The 17,044-nt window shown below is 53.6% G+C and overlaps 1 protein-coding gene across 2 annotated transcripts in view; it reads right to left on the reverse strand.

Annotated features, from left to right (window-relative positions):
* The window catches only part of RNF220 (ring finger protein 220), a 236,111-nt gene that overhangs the window by 11,377 nt on the left and 207,690 nt on the right, over positions 1–17,044 (reverse strand). The window contains exons 1-7 of one of the 2 annotated variants that reach the window (XM_044676030.1): positions 15,644–15,710; positions 15,401–15,443; positions 9,318–9,439; positions 8,916–9,048; positions 1,093–1,189; positions 410–496; positions 184–239 (exon numbers count right to left, since the gene is read on the reverse strand). In XM_044676030.1, the coding sequence (XP_044531965.1) occupies positions 184–239; positions 410–496; positions 1,093–1,189; positions 8,916–9,048; positions 9,318–9,439; positions 15,401–15,443; positions 15,644–15,709 (604 nt within the window). In that variant the 5' untranslated portion in view covers position 15,710. Of the gene's footprint in view, positions 1–183; positions 240–409; positions 497–1,092; positions 1,190–8,915; positions 9,049–9,317; positions 9,440–15,400; positions 15,444–15,643; positions 15,711–17,044 lie in introns of those variants that run through there. The other variant, XM_044676029.1, reaches the window with a different exon arrangement.

A 17,044-nucleotide genomic window follows, 5' to 3' on the forward strand; every position in this document is an offset into this window, starting at 1 on the left:
GGCCCTCACAGGAGAGGGCAGCAGGTGATGGATGTTCTCGGGGACCCTAAGGAAGTGCTAAGCAGCAGGGGCCAAGGCAGCCAATGTCCTTGTGTCTCTCCCTCTGCCAGTGGGCCCAGGGCTGGGCTCAGCCGCTAAGCCTGTCCCTGTCCTCTCTGCCCTTCCTCCAAGTTCAGGACTCACCATCACTGGCCCATTTAGAGAATTCTGGCGTTATCCGAGTGCTGGGTGTGCCGCCACTGAAAGGGAAGGAGGGAAGCAGTGAGGCCTTCAGGTAGGGAATAGGAAGACACTCTAGCCTGGGGATGGGGGTTGTCCCAGCAGTATTCTGCATGGTAGCAGGAGGCCTGGACTCCACGAGGGAAGCTGCCTCCCCTTCCCCCCCCCCCCCCCCAGCCTAGGAACCTACTTTAGTACAGCTCCCCGGAGGGCCTCTCGCTCTTTGGCTTCACCCGGCTCCTCACCAGTGCATGGGATGATGTCGGCCTCGGTGTACCTGGATACGGGTTAAGGTAAATACTGCCCCACAGAAGTCTCATTGGCCTCTCAGCTTGGGGCCGTCTCTTCATAAATCAGGGCATAGCTAGCTAGCTAGCATTCTCTTTCTTATTCAAAGGTAATTGGGTTAAGTGACTTGCCCAGGGTCACATAGCTACAAAGCATTTGAGGCCAGATTTGAACCCGGCTTGACTCCAGACTCAACACTATTAACTGTGCCACCTGGCTGACTCTACCTAGGATTACACACACCACAGACCAGTCCCAGGACATCAGATGATGAGTAAGGAGACTGCCAAGTGAGAAGTATGAAGTGCCTGGGGAGGCTTAGCTTTGGGAAGGCATGGGGGGGGACTTAACACTACCCTTAAGCACTATAAGCTTGCAGGGTATTAGCTGGATTGACTCAGTTCTGTTTGCCAACACTGGGAGCTCTGCCTCAAGGGAAAGGGAGGCTCTGAACCAGAGGCTGGCCAAGTCCTTCAAAAGGAGGCTTCAAGTCCTTTGATGTCCTCTCACAGGCTCCCAACTGGGGCCATTAGCATGGGGGAACCCAGTGTGCGCCACCCTTCCCAAATGGGTTCCACAGGATACTGGGGTTTCCCATATTCCAGGGTATCATCGCCATCCACATCCAGGTCAGCATCACTGTCCGGATTCTCCTTGCCACTGCACATGATGAAGCCAGAGCCTGAGGGAAGAGATACCAAAATCCAGTATATTGGAATTGCTGCAGAACCCAGGTCTTAAGTTACTCTTGACAGCAGCGCCCCCACCCCCTAATATTCCTCTGGCTTGGCATTCAAGACTCTGCAGCTGTGTCCCTTTTTATCTGCCCTGATCTAGAAGATGCCTTTGCTGATCTCTACCCACCAAAGTTCAGCTCTATTCCAAAGTAATCCCTTCCATTCTGGAATACCCATGACACATCGTAGCCTGACATACAAGGGGCTGATACGTTCCCTTCCCACCAGCTCTGGTCCCACTTCATCTCCTGGGGTTCTCAAGAGATAAACCCAGGATGCATTCTAGGAGTCTATGGAGAGAAAACAGGATAGCCCAGGGCTCACCCAGGCTGGATGGGAACCCTCTGCCATTTTCAGGTCAGCTCAAAGTACTGCATACTCACTGGCCTACCTACTCCCATTCTGCAGATAGAGGCCCTGAAATGAAGACCAAATGAGATCTCTGTGTCTTCCCTCTAACTTCCCTCACATGTAAGAAGCCTCACAGCAGGCTCTGCCACTGCTGGGCTCACCATGACCCCAAAGGGGCCCAGCTTCTTGGTTCTGCCTCAAGGTCCCTGCCAGCAAAATCACCAAGCAGCTGCTCAAATATTTGGTGTCTGAACTGCCTGCCATTAATTATTCATCCCTGACTCGTTCAGACCAGATTCCTGGACAAGTGCAGTCAGACACTGATAGGGAGAATGGCCCCAGCGGGACACATGCTCACACCTGCTCCTTCCTCTCTTCCTTAGTGTCCAGCCAGTGGGTCCTAAGCTCCTGAGGGCCACTGGCCTATGGTGGCTGCACTAGGTAGGCACCAGGGTATTCTATTTCCACAACATGCCACCAGCAGCTAGCTTCCATCTACCCTCTGACCTAGGGAGGCCACAGGGCACTTCTCACCATCTGACCTCAAGAGAAATGGGTCTTCAAAGCATCACAAGATTTTGCTGAATGTCTCTGAGATGATCTAGGGATCAGATTACCAGTTAAAACCCTTTTGGGAAGGAAGGAAGCAGGTGTCTTCCCCTCTACTCCCATGCCAGAAAAAAGGCAACAGGCAGCTGGCAGCAGTTTCCATGAGGTCCCTGGTTGGCCAGGTGTGTTCTGAGAAGCAATTTCAGCCTCACCAGTGAGTGGCACCTCCATAAACCCTCTGACAGTTTGGGAGACAAACTCCCCCATCAATCAAGATATACCTAGTAGGATCACTGCAGCCCCCAGCACTGTGTACACACAGCTTTCTGGGGGCTGCCGGCCCAACGCTCACCAAATCAAGTTATTTCTGCCTCTGCCAGGGGCTGTGGAAGCTGAGGGCCACCTTCAGCAAGTGACAAGTGACAAGGTCAACTTCATATCCTCCTGGCAGCTATTTGCCTGCTGCTGCTGGCTCAGGCAGGGTTAGAGGGGTCTCAGCTTCTTGGAAACGATTTAAAGTAAATACCCCAAAGGTGTTTAAGAGCCCCAAATCATTAACAAACTCTGTCTAGCCTTTCAAGTGCCCCATGGCCTCTCTTTTCCTGAAGTCTGGGAAGGCCTGGTAAACAAAGCAGCAGAAGCAGCTGGCCTATGGCCCACTCAAGGATCTACTGATGGCACAAGGGTTGGTCTGAGTAGGTGGGCACTCTGCTGCTCTGGCTTCACCTAGTAGGCTTGTGGGGAGGGTGGCACTCTCAGGGCTGTACAACCCTGATCTAGGTCCCCAGCTTCTCTTCCCCAGAATGTGAAAAGGGAAGCTTTAGAAAGCTCAATGGACCTAAATCAAGAGAGCCCAAGTTCAAATCCCAACTCAGCTACTTATTACCTATACAGCTTTGGGCAAGTTCCTTAACCTGTCTGGCCTCACAGCCTTCGCCTCTGTAAAGCGAGTGGGATAGACTAGAATCTGAGATCTATGATCACATGCCCTCATGAGTGGGGCTTTTCATGGGACAGCCCATGGGCTACTGCTTTAGGTGACAGATGGCACCCCCCCCTTTTCCCCAAAAGAATCCTGCTAAGTCTATATGCACCTTGCTCCCCAGCCTGTTAAACTTTATTTTCTTAATGAAATGTCACTAGCCGACTTCTCACAGCATCCCAATAAAAGAAATGGTTGTAAAGTCATTTTATGCGGATACCCAGATAGCTCCCCTGACCTGGAAAGGCCTAGAAAATCTTTTTACCCAGTTGTTGAAATATTCCGAAAGCAACATTTGTAGACAAGATGGCCTAGGAAGCAATCTTAGCCCTGTTGGGGACTCAAGGAGCTGCCAGGAAGCTCTGCCCCTGCCCCCTGACCTCCTTCCCCAGGCTCTAAGAAGGACCTAATCCTCCTCAGGGCACTGAAGAAGGGTGCCCCACCCCATCATCTTTGGTCCTCAGAAACTCCAACAGTTAAAGAAGGTGGGAACAGATGAATGGTAAGTTTCCATTACTCTAAATCCTGGTATCCTGGAGCACCTGAGCTCTATCCCCAAGGGAGCTGCTTGAAAATTTCTGGAAACAAAAAGAGGGGCCGTCTTTGCTGAGCTTGAATGCCTGGTTGGGTGCTCTGGGGCCCCTCCTCCCAGTGACCTACTGGTGAGAGATTCCCAATCAGCAACTTTGGGCCAGGCCAAGGCAGCCTTGACCTCCGGACACACGAGAACCCCAAACTGGAGCAGCCTCATCTTGGAGGCTTAGGAGTTAGGCCCACCCCTGTCCCATGGCAAGACCTTGAAATGAGCATTGAGCCAGGAGAGAGAAGGGAGGACGTCGAAAAGAGAAAAAGGTCTAAATTTCATAAAATAATCCCTTTTCCTCCACACTCATTTTTTTCCCTGGGCCAGGAAGAAGAAAGAAAGTCAGTGTTAATTTAATCAATTGATCAGCATATTGACTGAGGAACCAGAGCTCTGTGCGTGCTCGGTGCGGTGACGTCCTGGAATCTGAGACCACTCAAAAGCCCCCATTGATTTCCTCACCTTCGGCACCAAACACATGCAGGGGGAGGGCCAGGATGGGACAGGAGGGGACGAGTTAGGCCAGGGTGTCGGCTGCAGATGAGTTTCCAGCTGAAATTAGTTACCGATGCCGCTGTGGTGGCTTGTGTAAACGCCATCGATTGGGGCCTGACAGTCCTCGGAGCCGGCCTGGGCGATGCCGGGACAATCAATCGGCCGGCAGTGTCTGTCACCTGCCACTTGGCTGAGCAGTTGACAATGCAATTATCCAGTGTGGAGGCAGGGAGTTGGCGTGTGTCAAACGCAGTTAGCCACTTTCCGGGCACCACTCGATAATGCGTTTCACTGCCTCACTTGCTGGCGCACGTCAGAAGAGACACGGGCAGGCGGCGATGTCTGAGCCCACCAACACCCTGGCCCTGGCTTGCTTCACTGTCCCTGACTTGACAACTGTGTCCCTTGAGCGGTATGCACCCACACTGCACTGGGGGGCCAGAAGGCTGGAGGGCATGGCAGTGGCTATATCCCACTGGAAGAAGCCACCTCCTGCTCCTCCTCCTCCCCAATCCCCAAGTCACTCCTTAGCATACACAACAAAGGCAGATGCTGGCTGTTTCTAACACCTGCCACCTCCCATGCTAGACAGCAGGGGCAGCAGCCGCAGCCTCTTCTGCACTGGGTAGAGGGTGGGGGGCCAGGCTGCCACGGTTGCTCCAGAGAAGGCAGGTGCCACACCATCAGGACCTGCCCCTCCCTTTCGTCCCCCCCCCCCCCAGGCCTCAGGGCTGACAGACCATCTGTCTCCACCAGCCTCTCATTCAACTGATCTCAGAGTAGCCTTGACATTGTGTTGTCCTCAAATGAAAGGTGATCATCGAGGCCTTCGGGCAGGTGCCAGGCACTGATCCCTTGCCTGGTTTCGGGGGTTGGGAACATGTCTCTGAGTCGTTTCATGTCCTCCCAGGTGCTGTTTCCAGCGTGCAGTAAGAAGATGGCTGGAAGCTGCCCATTCAGCTTAATTTCCAGGCAGTCCCTTTTATTCTTTTTCTGCCCAGCTTAGTGATAGGGCTAAGGATAGGCCTCACTAATTCATTGGCTGAGAGAACTCCCAATCCTCGGCAGATCCTTTCCATTTCCTGACCTGTCTCTTGGGAAATTTTTCCATCTCACTGCTCGCGTACCCAGTGTCAAGGCCAACTCCTTATTGAAATGGGGTCGGCCCATCTCCTCCCTTTGGGGTGACCTTATCTGCCAGGAAGTGTGGTGGAGAGGCAGCCTGCAGTCACAGGAGCCCAGGTCATGGACCCCACTTCCCCAAACACAAGACAAGCCCCCTCTGGGTAAGCCTAAGAAACAGGCCTGGGCAGTCAACGGGCCACTCTCAGAAATGGAGCCCTTGATGGGTCTGTGCCTTCAGGGAGGGGAAGGAGCTTGCTTAAAGTCCCACAGGGAGTCTGTGGTGGAGATTCAAACTTCAAAGCTTTTTATTGCCCCACACAACTTTGTCTTTGGTTCTAGCAAAACCTCTTCTCAGCAGCACCCCTATACCTCAAGGGAGCAGGGATATGGCAGGAAGAGACACTCCCTGGCCCTGAGTCTGGATGCTAGCTTTTCCTGTGACTTCCATTCTCCTGGGGCACACCTTGTAATAGCTCAGATGTACCCTCCTCCTCCTCCTTCTCGGGTTGGGGTCCTGGACTCCCCACAACTCTCCACTGATATGCTGGGCAAGATGACTTCTCTATTCCTTGGAATCTCTGTGACTCTTCAGACTAGGCTATTTTTTCCTGTTTTCAAATGAACTCCTGCTAAGACCCTAGTCCTGGATAGGGCCCATTTCCTGTGAATCTGAACCTGAAACCTGTTTCCATCTGGCCACGCTGGCAGATGCTGCCCCTCGGCAAGCCTCCCTCTGCCCTGAAGCCTCGTGGCTCTCAAAGCAGCAGGCGGATCATTTTCTAGACAACCGATCAGTTCAAAAAGAGTGAATCCCAGAGGGGAGAAGGGGGAGGGGGCCTGCAGGAGAAGGGCCTTGGTTGAGGAGGAAGGGAAGAGAGGGTGAGCATCCAGAAGGAACTTATCCCCAATTCTCCCATTTGGTCCTCTCCAGAGGACAGCAATCTCTGCCCCATCAGGGTGCCTCTGTCCCTGTCTGTGGCTCGCTCTCTCTGAAGTCTTCTGGACAGCTTCCTCAAGCTGGCGTTATCACTCCCTCTAACCGGTCTTGGCAGGCAATCTAATTCCTCCTGAAAAGGTCACCGCCATTTTAACTGCCTTTCAATCACATTACGCACACGGCCGCCCGCCCGGGCTCCCACCCCAAGGCTCGAGGCTCGGCTTAGAGAGGGGCGATCGATGCCCTGACACGAGCGTGGCCCCCCAACCCCCCCTGACCACGCCCCGGGCCCCCCAGAGCTCCAGTCTCTGTGGGCTCTGCAGTAGTCAGCCCTGGGAGGCAGCAGGGCTTTCAGGGGCTTTGAAAGCCTCCCCAGTGGCCTGGGGCTATCACTCAATGGCCTCAGAGAGCCCTCTGGGCTAGCTCCCTTGCCAGCTTCCCCACCACTGGTTCTGTGTCTCCCCATTGATCCCTGTGTAAAACAGTGTTTCAAGTGGGCTCACGTTCTGACTGCACTAAGCTGGTTAAGAGATGACAGCAGCTTCTATCTGGGGAAGCGGGAGCGTTTCTCTGGAGATAAAGGAGGTGTGTCCCCCCCCCCCATCTTCAAGTCCCCCACACAGGCATGCACATTCTCAGAATCTTTCAAACAACAGCCCTTCTTAAGCCCTCTCAGAAATTCTTTCAAGGGAAACCTTATGGTGTAAACATTTGGGCCAGAAATGCACAGCTAGTTTGTATTTTTAAACAACTTCAAAACCTGCCAGGTAAAGATGGGTGTGTGTGTGTGTGTGTGTCTGGCACAACTGCCCCTTTTAGATGGAAGACTGCCCCCCCCCCCAAGTGCCAACAGTGGTCTTGGGTGAGCAGCTGCAGGCCAGTAAATGGCTTCTCTCCATAGAGGCAGGCCAGTCTCTGAGAAGGACCCCAAGACTCCCTAGGCCAAGTCTCATCTTATGGATGAGGAAGGAAAAATCTGCAAGATTGTCCAAAGCCATACAGCAATTAATGTTCAGGGCTAGAACGAAGGCCAGTTCTCTCTCCCCAGTGTGTCCAAGAGAGAAAGCACTGTCGGAGTTAGGAAGTCTTGGGTTCAAATCCCTCAGCAGATACTTACTAGCTGTGTGAACCTAGGCAAGCCATTTAGTGACTCATCACACAAGGATCTAAAGGCCTCAACTCAGAATCAAAGATCCCACAATACCAGGCTCCTAGGCACAGTGCCTCAGTCTGCCATCTGCAGCATGAGTATAACAATCTCCTCTGCCTTGAGAGGCTGAGATAAGATAGAGGACCAGACCTGGCCCATTTCTCAGGTACAAGGGAAGAATGCCCAAGGGTCAGTCACATCCTGGTCCAGCACCTTCCTATGGGCTCTGCTGGCCGACTCTGGTCCCTTCTCCCAGCCCTGCCTGTTCTCCCTCCTGCTTAGTGGGGGGCACAGCTGGGTCTCTGAGTCGGGGCATCAGTCTACGACAGTGAGAGGTGGCTGGAAGGCAGATGGCTTCCCTCACTGACCAACCCCATGGGCAATGCTAGCCAGATGCACTTATAATCTTCCTCTAGGCTCTGGAAATTCCAATTCTGCTTTGTGACAGCCAGGGGGCCTCTCCCAGAACCTTCCTACATGGGAAGAAAGCTCCGTGGGCGTCCTTCTTGGGAGATGGCTTGCCTCCCCTAACAGCCTGTTCATCTTTAGGCTGTACCTTTCCTGCCATGACACCCCCCCTGGGCTATGCCAAGCCCATCCCATCCCACAGAGCGCCCGTCTTCCACAATAGGTGGGAAGTGGATGGACAAAGGCAACGTCCCTCTTTACTACCATCAGTCAGGAGGTGAATGAAGACTCTGCAGAAGCAGCACTCCCAGACTGACTGACCATGGACTCCATTTTCTAAGCATTGGTTCTGCCATTGGAGAAGGCTAAGAGACTCAACCTCAGTCTCCAGGTCATGCTGCTTAAACGGTGAACAGGGATGAGAGACAGGGATCCCCCCTCCAAATTAAGAGATTACCATCGATAGGCCTAAAACTTCTACATGGACACAGTGACACCAACTGTTCCTCTTGAAGTCTCCACAATGTCCATGTCCAGGCCTGGGGTCTTCTGTCTCCCAGCCCTCAGATGACCTGGGAGCTGAGGGGAGAGGAAGCTCTTGGCTCAGTTCCACCCTAGGTCAGGCCGAGGGCGAGGAAAGAGAGGGGACGGATGGGCTTGGAGCTAAAATTACATTCACCAATAAAGCTCACAGGAGGTCAGATTTTGCCATAACTCACTCTTTCCCCTGTAACTGATTTCCCTGACACTGAGAACAAGGAGAAGGAGGGAAACATAAAATGTGTTTGTCTGGGAGCCCTGAGGGCCCGAAACGCTGGAGGTGTGCAGCGGGTTGCCGGATTCTCATTTATCAACCTTAAAAGGGATGGAGTGATAAATGCATAAGCGTCCCTTTAATATTTTATGCGGGTGCTAAGCTGCCTGGGCTGTCACCTTCGATGTATCACCGTGGGCTGATCAAGCCGCTTCCTGTCGTCACTCCCCACCCGCCCTGCCAGAAGCTGGCCCTTTTAGAATTCTATCCCCTTCAACAGAGGCAAGTCGGTGTTAATATGCTCCGAGCGTGTCTCTGGCCCCTCCAAGGTCCTTACCTCGGAAGCCTCCCTCCAGAAGGGTGGTGGCGCGTATCCTCTTCTGCCCACACCACTCATACTCTTCAAAACGGGTGCTGTTCTCAGTCTCGATGTCCACCGAGTCATCCTCGGCCACACAGGAGCCTTCCCTCTGGGGAGGGCAGAGCAGGCAGGTGGGGTTGCAAGGAGCCTTTGGTTAGGCTGGGGTGCCAGTCACATCTTCCGCAGGAAAGGTCCTGGGAAGGGCTGAGGCTGCCCAGCAGGGCTGGCTCTCCCTCCCACCGCCCTCCCTCTAGGCACAGAGGCATGCCAGTGGGCAGCAGCCCTGCCCTACCACAGAGTACAGACATGGCCCCTCCAGGTCTGGGCAGAGGGGAGGGGACTGGGGGTAGGGATAGGGGGAGGCAGTGGCACCTCTACCTGGGAAAGGCATTGCTCCACATGCCTACTCATCTCGGGCTCCGATCCTGCCAGGGGGCGGCTGCACAGGGGACATACCTGGCCTTCATCCTGCTTCCGACGCTTCATCTTCCCAATTCGAGCTACACAAAAAAACCGACCACAAGGCAACAATGACAGAGTCCTTGAATGAACCCACATGGCACTGAGGCCTACCTCCTTTGCCCCCCATCTCCCTGTCATTCTGCAGGGAGTTTTGGGGCACTTCAGGGAGATGGACCAAGAAAGGCCTGGTGTCCTTCTGCACCTGACAATGGCCACCCCAGGAGCTGGGAGTGGATGCAGGGAGAGATGGAAAGGTGCTGGGAGGCCCGGAGAGCATACTTTCCCAGCTGTGTGCTATATGCACTGGGCTGCCTAGCCAAAAGTGGGCATGATGCTGACTTCAAGTTTTGTAGGTTTTTGTTGGAGTCTGTTCCTATCTGGCCTAAGAATGAATACATTTAGTCCTTTCCCCCAGAGACTGAGAAAAGGATAATGGTTTATAAAATGTTCACCCATGAGCACTATTACTCTCATTTTATGGAAGAAGAAACTGAGACCCAAAGAGACTTTGAAGTTCCTTGTCAGAGGTCAAGGAGGGACTCACACCTGGCTCTTCTGGCTCTAACCAAGTCCCGTGAGTACTCCTCCCACTGTACTGTGCTGGCTTGACTAAAGGCAACCCCATTTTACAGAAGGATAGACTGAGGCCAAGAGTCTTAAAGACTACTCCAAGTCACAAGGAGTCCCTTCTGGGGAAGGCTTCTCACTGAGGCCCAGGTGCATGTTGGGAGCCCTGGGCTCCCCTGAGCACCATCACTTCCAATCATGGAGGCAGGGAGGGAGTGGCCTCAGAGGCAGGGGCTGTGGGCAGAGCTAATTAATGCTGAAAGAGCAATCATTTCTAATTAGCTCACTGATCCCTCTCTTCCTTCAGCTCACCAAGCCCTACAGCTCATGAATTCAGGAAAGCAGGGGCAGCACTTGGGGGTGGGGTGGGGGGCTTTCTCCCTCAAACCCAGCCCTGGCCTGCTTTTTGTTCCAGAAAAGGGGCCCCCAGCCTCTCCGCTGACAGCTTCCTGGGGACCCAGGCTCTTCAGTGATTATTTCAACCTTCTGCTGGGAGGTGAGGAGTTCACTAATGTTTATTAGCATTAATAATGATGATTAGGCTGTCAGAGGACCCTCAGAGGACCCTTGGAGAGCCACCACCCAGCCTGCTTGCCTTCACTATTACTGATGGCTCAGCTAGTGGGAGGGGAGGAACACACTTAACCCCTTCCCACCTGGACCCTCTGGCCCAGGCAGGCTGGAGAGCCCCACCTTGGGATCAAGGCAACCAAAGTCTCTACTGTGGGAGTAGGAATGGTGGGGGGCAGGGGAGTATGACCTGGGGTTAGCCCTGGAGTAGCAGCTTGAATGGGGTCTGGGATGCTCTGTCCAACTCAACACTACAGAGAGTGGACAGACCCCTTCCACACAGGCTGAGCTTTCCTCAGGGAACCTCCAGGGACGGCAAGTTCCCAGTGAATCTTTTTTCTAGCCCAGCCTACCTCTTGGCCAACTCAGCTGTGGGAAGCTCCAAACAACAGACCTAGACAAGGCTGTTCATACTCCCAGATGTTCCTCCACCCCAAACCCTGCATTTTTAATAGTTCCCTCTTGGCTCTGGAAGCCCTTCTTGCACCTGGCTGTCACACGTGGCCCAATGAGGCTCAGTGGGGCAGAAGTGATTTGCCCAAGGTCACCAAAGTGATAAATGACTGAGGCAGGATCTGAACCCAGATCCTTGGGACTATAAGCCCAGCACTCTTTTCACTGCCCGGCAATCCCTGCCACCAATCAGGAGTCACATCTGACAGAAGCCTGGGGCAGAAGAGACCATGTGGTATACAACACCTGCCCAGGGAGAAGGGTGGCCCCTCTCCCCTGTCAGGTGCCAGCCAGGGCCAAGGCGTAGAAATGCTAGAGACTTTCATCTCTCCTCCCTTTCTCACCATAACTGCCAGCAGATAAAAGAACTTTATAGATTCTGTGGTTTAGCCTTATTTTACAGATAAGGAAACTGAGGCACCGTGTGATCCACTGATTTGCCTACAATCACACAGGTAGTATGTTCCAGGCCGCCTAACCCCTTACAGCTGAGCCCAGCTCCTTAATCTCCAGAGAACTCTTGTAATGCCAAAGCTCTTGGGATCCTGGGGGCCCTAAGCCCATGACATCAAAGTCCACAGGACTCAAGATCCATACTGCTCAGTCTGAACCCTCACACTTGAGCCATATCAGCCTGGATGTGGCCAAAGGTGCCCAAGGAGGTGGCTGTGGGCATGAGAAGCACCAAGTTGCACAATGATGTTAGGAAAGGAACATGGCTGGTTGGGAAGAGATGTGAAAAGTAAGGCTGAGCTCCTAGAGAGCTTCCTTGCCAGGCTCTCAGGTACAGTAGTACCAGGGGCCTGTGATGAGCCTTTTGATGAAGTGTGAGCCAATTCCTAAAGTGTCTGAGGCTGAGCAGAAAGGTGCCATTCCTGAGCCCTGCTCTGGGTCCAGTGGGCTGCCAACCTTGAGCCAGAAGCCTCATTCCAAAGCCATCATGGCCAAGGGAATCAGCAGACACTTGGCTTGGGGGAATAGTTGGGGCAGAGAAGGTGTGGATCCCGGGTATAATTGGGTAGAGTGTTAATGGGCTTCAGAACAGAAAGCATCTAGTGATCATCTCTCACTAGCCCCCTGGTTTTACAGCTAGAAAAACTAAAACCAAGGTAGCCAAGGAGGAACTGGTCCAAAGGACCAAAGACCCTGAGAAAGTCAGGCCTAGTAGTTCCTGGATCTTTTGTTTTTCCAAATCCCATTCTGCCTCTCCCACTGGGGATCCCTTGGAGAAGCTTGGGCTCAATGAAGATGGACTGCAGGGAGGGGAGCTAGTAAAAAGCAAGGGGGTGAAGAAATCCCTCTCTTCTCCACTGGGGTGGGTAACCCAGGTGGTCCAGAAGCTGGAGGGACAGCAGAGTCTAGCTCTTAAGACTGGCCTGCTCTGTGGTGATGGGTGTTCTGGTCCAGGGACCCAAGAGGGGAATGATTCCTGACTCCTCTGTCCCAGAGGGAACACTCTTGGGTGGGCAACGTGGAGAGCAGCTGAGTATAGATGATGCAGTGGGCTTGCCTTAGGGCTCTTGCCTGTGGGCCTGCATCATGGTACCAGGGGCACAAATTTCAGGAAAGGACTCAGCAAAGGAGGGATAAAAGGACTCCTTGGTATTGGATAAAACACTAGCTTTAGAAATGGAGGACAGACAAGGCCTTTGTTATTTACTCCCTGTGTGGTTGGGAGCAAATCCCTGCACCTCTATGGGCCTCAGTTTCTTCATCTGTAAACTGAGAACTATCAAGCTCTAAATCTCTCTTCAACTTAAAGTCCTCTGATTTTCTGCCTAGCCAGATTTGTGTCCATGAGTTTTGTGGACCTCAACAGCTGGAAGGCTGATAGCTGTGGCCTGCCTAGGGGAAGTATGTGACCAGGTCATTCTTTTGTTTAAAAGGCTTCAGTAGCTCCCTGGTCCCCGAAACAAACCCACTGAACAGCATTCAAAGCCCTTCACAGGTTGGTCTGGTGTATCTTTCCAGATGGACTGGATATTTCTTTCCTACACACATACTAACTGTCTGACCTGCTTTGTCCCAGCATCCCATGTTCTGCCCTAGGGCCTCTGCCCAGACTGTCCAACGTTCCCAAATGCTTCTCCTCTTCACCAAACCCAAAGGTCTTTTTTCTGTTCTCCTTCTTGCCTTCTCAGAAGCTTTTGATGCTGTCCATCACCCTCTTCTCCTGGATGCTCTTCTCTCTAGGTTTTCTGACACTGCTTTTTCCTCCCTAGCTGCCTGAGCCTCCTTTGGGGCAAGCCCCTTCCCCTGTGTGTCTCCCAAGACTCTGTCCTCTTCTCCTTCTACATTTTCTCACCTGCTTACTTTATCTATGTTCTCTATGTAAATGATTCTCAGAGATTTATTTATCCAGTCCTGCCCTCTTTCCTGAGCTCCAGTGTCACATCTCCAATTGTCTATTGGACATTCTGGATGAGATGTTCCATGGATGCTTCAAACTTGGCATGCCCCAGACTTAACTTGAACCCCACTGCCCAATTTTCCTTTTGCTGAGGGGACGCCAGGTCCCCAACTTCAGAGTAATTCTCGACTCCTCCCTCTTTTACTGCCTATCTCCAGATCAGTTGCCTCTTGAGTTCATCTTCCTGACACCTCTCAAATAGACCCCCTTCTTTCCAGCTATGCTGCCACCCCTCCAGTAAAGGCCTTTCTGCCTCTCAATTGGATGGCAGCAATGGCCTGCTTGCTTCATGTTTCCTTATCCACTCAGCAGTCAAAGTGATCTTCCTGAAGGACAGATCTGACTGTCTCCTTCCTGGCCCCCTCAATAAGCTTCAATGTCTCCCTAGTACCTCTAAGATTGAGAAACTTTTCCGTTTTTGAATTCAAAAAAGAACCTCCAGAACCTGGCCCTTTCCTACCTTTCTGGGGTTCTTACACCTTATTCACTTTCTGCTCACTCTGTGATCCAATAACACTGGCCTAGCCGTGCCATCTCCAGACTCTGGGGATCTACCCTGGCAGTGACCCAGGTCTGGAAAGCTCTCTTCCCTCATCTCTGCTTCCTAACTTCCATCAAGTATCAGCTGAAATTCTACTTTCTTCTAGAAGCCTTTCCAGATAACCTTTTTTTTTTTTTTTTTTTTAAAATAAAACCCTTATCTTCTGTCTCAGTAACAACTCTTAAGACAGAGTCAGTTAATGGGGGTTAAGTGAATTGCCAGGTCACACAGCTAGGGAGTATCTGAGGCTCCGAATATCTGAGAACATTTGAACTCAGGTCCTCCCAACTCCAGGCCTAGTGTGCCACCTAGCTGCCCTCCAAATACTAATATCTCCCTTTGTGATGACCTCCAGTTTATCCCCCAGTTTGCATGTTGTTTCCCCATTAGACTGGGAGCCCCTTGAGGGTCGGGATTGATCTTTGCATCTCTTTGTATACCTAGTGCCTGGCATGTGGCTGGTACTAACTCAATGCTGACTGACTCGAGCCTCTTGGAATCCTTAGCTCGCTGGTTAAGACACAACTTTCTCCCAGACACTTGAAACCACTCTGTAAATATCTTCAGTTTGTTTACTGTATGCACACATGTTCCTGCCGCACATGTAGAACATAAGCTTTGTGCTGGCAAAGATAGCTTCCTTTGTCTTTTTGTATTGCCAGCACCCACCTACCAGCACCAAGTATATTTTGATTTTGAACTTGGCCCCAAGATCTGACTGGTGTGGAAAGGGATACCCAGTGAAGAACTTCCCTCAAGTGATGCATCTTAAGGGAGCCAGCCAGCTCTGGCACTGAGGGGGGCAGTGCCTTCCCTAGTTCAACCTGCCAGTCAGTGGCCCAGGCCTTCCCTGCCCTGGAAGGTGGACTACAAGTTGCCATCATGTCCAGGGCCCTGAGTTGCAAGAGATAAGGCCATAGAGACAAGGCCAGTAAGAGAGGGGAACAGGAGTCCCTTCTGAGCTGCCTAGGGCCTCCCCACAATCTGTCAGGGTTGTGGGACAAAGGGATTCTAGAATCTTGGGGTGTGTGCATACAACTCCCAGGCCCCTTGAGGGGATCCCCAAAATAGGTTATTGTTCCCAGAAAGTGGAATCAGCAAGCCAAGGTTTGGGATGCTAACCCAGTGTGCCCTCAGGGAAGGGGGTTTAGAGGCAAAGGGTTGAGGTAGGAATACTAGTTCTCCTGCACAGTAACTGAGCAACCTTGGACCAGATCGTTCACTTCCTCAGGCGTCAGTTTCTCCTTCTGTAAAAAGAAGGGCAAGCCTAGGTAACTTCTAAAGTCCCATCTGGCCGCTGGCCGGAGGCGCCAAGGGCTCGGGGACTCAGTTTCCCCTTTTGCAATACGAGTTCATTCGGCCTCCGGAACCCCCAATCTCGCGATCCCCGTGTCAGTAGCCGGCGGACGGGTTGGGTGGATGCCCGAGGCCGGGGAGGGCTCTCGGGTCCAGACTCACCATTCAGCCGGGTCTGCCGGTTGGCTCTCACTCTCAGGAAGGTCTGAGGGGAAATCCGGGCGGGCAGCGCGGCGGAGGCGACAGCGGAGCGGGGAGAAAGAGAGAAGCACAGTGAGGTGGGGGAGGTGCGGAGGGATGCCGACGAGCTCACCCCCCCTCCTCAGCCCTCCCGGAGCCCCCTTTCCCTCCCTGGGGCCGCCCCCGCCCCTCCCCCCCAGGCCCGGCCCGTGTCAACAAACCTACTTCCTCCCTCCTGCCACCGCCCACGCCGGCCGCCCCGCTGCGCCCGCGGCTCCGGGCCCTCGGCATAGCCGCCCCCGGCCCCTGCGCCGCCGCCCCGGCCCCCGCCCAGCCCCGAGGCCGCCGATGCGGGCGGATTCCCCGCGGCTGCCCGGCGGCGGCGCCGCCTCAGCTCCCAGCAGCGGCGGCGGCCATGTTGGCCCTCGTCATGTGACTGCCGCTGCCGCCGCGCGCCCGGGGTGAAAGGTCACGGGCAGCGCCCGGAGTGGGCGGGGCTGCGGCGCGCGGGCAGTGGGGAAGCGCCTGCGGGGCCGGCTCCGCCCCTTGGGTCCCGGTTCGCTCGGAGCTGAGGGTGGCGGTGGTACGCATCCATGGGACCTTCAGGGTGGCATGTAGCCCGAGAGAAAAACACAGGGGGCCGCGAGTCGGCCTCCCGCCCTCCCCCCACTCCGAGCGGATCTGCTAGTCTATAACCCCGCTCCGGGGCCCTCCTAGAATGGGCGATCCATGAGGGTCAGCCGTGGGGGGATTGGACCCTCCCCTACCCCGAATGTGATGTATCCATGTGTGTATAAGCTATGTGGGGGTGGGGGGGAGTCGCCGTGGGGGGATGTCTGGCCACCCTCCTTAGAATATGCTCTATCAACACGGGGTCTGTGCCTCTGACCCCTGCCCCTCCGAATAGGATGTAGCATTGTGGTATCAGTGCATGTACATGGCCTGACCCCACCCTCCACCTCCCAGCCAACATATACCAATATGGATCAACTCTGGGCTGCTAGTCTAGAGTCTGTATGCGTTTGAGCCTGAGCTACCCTTAGAAGGTATTTTCAGCCTGCCAGTCTGCTGTGCCAGGCCTGCTTCTGTCTTGGTCTGACCCTGCCCCAGCTCATCTCTTGGAACCTCATGTATCTGGTTTTGCCAGTCATGGGCCAGGTTCCTGTCAGGGTCCATGTGGATGCACCCTCCTCAGAAGTTATGTACTAGCCCTCTGTCTGGGTCTTGTTTGTCCTGGGGCCTCCCCTTCATCCTGACTTCCCATCACAGAACCTTGGCCCTGGACACTGTCTCAGCCGTCTGTTCTGGGCCTGGCATCTGCCTTCCACCTAGTGCTGCTACATTCCAGGGCAGACCCCCCACACCTTTATGATTCTGTTTTGGGGCTGGGACCAGAGCTAGATGTGTGGACCTGGAGGGTAACAAAGCCGGCTGTCTTTCTGGAGGACAAGACTTGCGACTTCCTGCTTCCTATCCAGTCTGCATGTCCTACCTACTCCCCGTCAAGCAAGTGCCCAACCTTAATCTGCTAATAGGTGGAGGAAAGCTTACCAATTTGCACTACCATTTTGGGTGGGATAGAAGGATGTTATCCTCTTGGGTCCCTTTCACTTGGGAGCTTCAGGA

Source organism: Gracilinanus agilis, chromosome 4, assembly GCF_016433145.1.
Source record: "Gracilinanus agilis isolate LMUSP501 chromosome 4, AgileGrace, whole genome shotgun sequence".
Lineage (NCBI taxonomy): Eukaryota > Metazoa > Chordata > Mammalia > Didelphimorphia > Didelphidae > Gracilinanus > Gracilinanus agilis.